General features: G+C 41.4%; 1 protein-coding gene across 2 annotated transcripts in view; it reads right to left on the minus strand.

Annotated features, from left to right (window-relative positions):
- Nucleotides 1–899: 899 nt before the first annotated feature.
- Rab2b (RAB2B, member RAS oncogene family) overlaps nt 900–3043 on the minus strand; it is a 19929-nt gene continuing 17785 nt past the window's right edge. For both annotated transcript variants that reach the window (XM_013029701.1, XM_013029700.1), the window contains exon 8: nt 900–2521. In XM_013029701.1, the coding sequence (XP_012885155.1) occupies nt 2414–2521 (108 nt within the window). In that variant the 3' untranslated portion in view covers nt 900–2413. The remainder of the gene's footprint in view (nt 2522–3043) is intronic.

Raw genomic sequence — 3043 nt, forward strand, 5'->3', positions numbered from 1 at the left:
GTTGTGGGGCCTGAACTCTGGGCCTGGGTGCTGTCCCTCAGCTCTTCAGCTCAAGGCTAGCATTCTACCACTTGAGCCACAGCACCACTTCCGGCATTTTTTTTCTTTTTGCTTATGTGGTGCTGGGGAATCAAACTCAGGGCCTCATGCATGCAAGGCAAGCGCTCTACCACAGAGCCACCTTCCCAGCCCCTCCATGAGACTCTTATCTCTGATTAACCACCAAAAAGCTGAAATGGAACTGTGGCTCAAGTGGTAGAGTGCTTGAATGAAAAAAGCTAAGGGACAGCCTAAGTTAGCACAAAAGACCAAGCACAAAATGAAAACAAATAAAATAAAGCATAATCAGCTAGGTGCTGGTGGCTTATCACTGTAATTCCAACTGCTTAAGAGGCTGAAATCTTGGGATTGCAGTTCCAAGCCTAACTGGGCAGAAAAGTCCATAACACCCTTATCTCCAATTAACCAACAAGACCTGGTAGTAGCTGTGGTTCAAAGTGGTAGAGTTCTAGCCTTGAGAAAAAAAAACAAACTCAGAGACAATGTCTAGGCCCAGAGTTCAAGTCCTATGACTGACAAAAAATAAAAAAACGAAACCAAAAAGCTTCAGACAGTACCGAGTCCTTGAGTTAAAGCCCTAAGAGTGCGCACGCGCGCATGCATGTATGCACACATACACACACACACACACACACACACAAACAAGCATAATCAAAAGCAATATCCTAAATGTCTTTCAATTCCTGTGGTGCACTGTTAACTATTATAACTAAGACAAAGTGCAGAATCTAGTATAAATCAAATCCCAAGAAAGTGTCTTTCATATATTTGATATAATACCCTAGAAGAAGAGTTTAGGATTAATCAGAAATGACACATGGAATATGAGCGGGTTGAATACATGTATATATTTAATGAAACAGTTCATTAACAACAAAAAAAATCAGAAAAATTAATGAGATCTTAGTGCTTGGAAGAAAATGAGTCATCAAGAGAAAATAGCCACTGACAGAGAAGACAACATAAAACAAAGGCAAATTTAACCAAGATAGTGTGAGATGGTGTGAAAGAGGGGATGGAGAAGCAACTAACTGTCTGAGAGCTTGATAGCCACAGTCCTGCAATACACTACACAGGCTGGAGGCAATGAGCCCAGACAGGCAGGAGAGAAGAGCAATACAGAACCCAGGGCAGGGAGATGGAAGAGAAGAAGACAGAATTACCAAGAGATGACAATAAGGCCTTTTGTTTCCTCTAAAGTCTAAAATAAATCTTAAGTTTTAAAGTATGTCAAATTCAGTGATCGCATAATGAATGGCACTAGGAACTGTGAGGAATGTTGGAGGGGGTGGTTTGTAAACATAAGGGGATGGCATGAAGCCTGCTCACACAGAGCTTACAACCTATGAGGAGACAGAGTCTACACAGTAAAATAACTACAAAACATCCTTATAAAGGAACATACATATAAATAAGTGTACATATGATTAACCAACATAGGAATACTAAGGAGTACTATTCACTAGGTGCTTAGAAGTCCCTAGGTCTTGCAGACTTGTCAGACTTTTAGTATTAGTGGAGAGTAAAGCATGTGCAAATGTATAGGAGTAGGAATAAATGTCACGTTTAGTAAGCAGATTAGCTTGATTAGAGTAGAATGATCCAGTTAAGTATGATGAAGCAGTAAAGGTCAATTTAGTGAAAGAGACTGTGATGTTAGATCAGGTCCTTAAAATAAAATGAACAGGAATGAATGTTTTCATGCTTTCTTTACATGAGGATAAATAAAGTGGCCTTAGGTCCAGGACCACTGCTCTCAAAACTTCTGTTGTTACTCTAGAAGATATAGCAATAGAATTGCTATATCTCATATCTATTCCTGGTAGAGGGGCACTCAGCTTCCTTGAGCAAGCAGAAGGAATGGCCTTCTCCAAGAATTGATTTACTTCTAAAAGCAAGGAAGTAAAAAACTCAAGGCAATTCCTATGCAGACCTATCATTCAAAAGCCCTGTAGATCTTGGTAATATCAACTGTTCAATAAGCATGTCCTTGACCCTTACTACTAATTTTTGGTAAGGAGTAGACTGTTTATGACTATGTAATTTTTGGTGAGGATTAGATTGTATATGACTAATTTTTTTATTTTTAAACTACTGTGACAATCAGCTTTGATCCTATCAATGTAGAAATTAAAAAGGAGGATGAGAAGAGCCCACATCTATACGGAATGCTCACGTCCCTAAAGAAGGACAGGTCAGTAAGGGCTCAAATTCTCCCCTGGTCTTTTAAGTGGAAAGTCAAAACATCACACCTTAGAAAGAGGCTGTTCTCAGCGAAAGTAAGTGAGACCCTTTCTTTACGCCTGCTGGTCTGAAGCTGTTCCAGGAAGAAAAAAGGGTTCAGGGCAGATGTTCAGCAGCAGCCAGAGTCGGAGCCTACTTCACCAGAGTTCCGTGGAGAAATGCTGGGTCCCACTGATGTTGCAATGGACTGCTGAGGTCCAATCTTGATGCCATTTGCCTGCAGAGGGAAAATAATTTCTACCTCAGTGCTAAAATGAATGGGAGAAAGGAGAAGGGGAAAGGATAAATCATTAATTATCCATAAAAACAGATGTGACCTTGTCAGGTAACTATGACATAGCAAACTGTATACAACAACAATCTAGGACAGGTAAGGATAAGACAAGTAACTGTGTTTAAGAAACACAGTGAGCCAGTAGCTAGGTGGCTCATGCCATCTCAGGAGGCTGAGATCTGAGGATCATAGTTCAAAGCCAGCCCAAGCAGGAAAGTCCATGAAACTCTTATCTCCAATGAACCACCAGAAAACCAGAAGTGGCACTGTAGCTCAAGTGGTAGAGCACTAGCCTTGAGCTGTAGAGCTGAGGGACAGTGCTCAGGCCCAGAATTCAAGCCCCATGACCAACCAAAAAAAGAAAAGAAAGGAAGTGGCGCTGTAGCTCAAGTGGTAGAGCGCTCACCTTGAGCTGAAGAGCTGAGGGACAGTGCCCAGGCCCAGAGTTCAAGCCCCACGACCGAC

Source organism: Dipodomys ordii, unplaced genomic scaffold, assembly GCF_000151885.1.
Source record: "Dipodomys ordii isolate 6190 unplaced genomic scaffold, Dord_2.0 Scaffold121, whole genome shotgun sequence".
NCBI classification, from domain to species: domain Eukaryota; kingdom Metazoa; phylum Chordata; class Mammalia; order Rodentia; family Heteromyidae; genus Dipodomys; species Dipodomys ordii.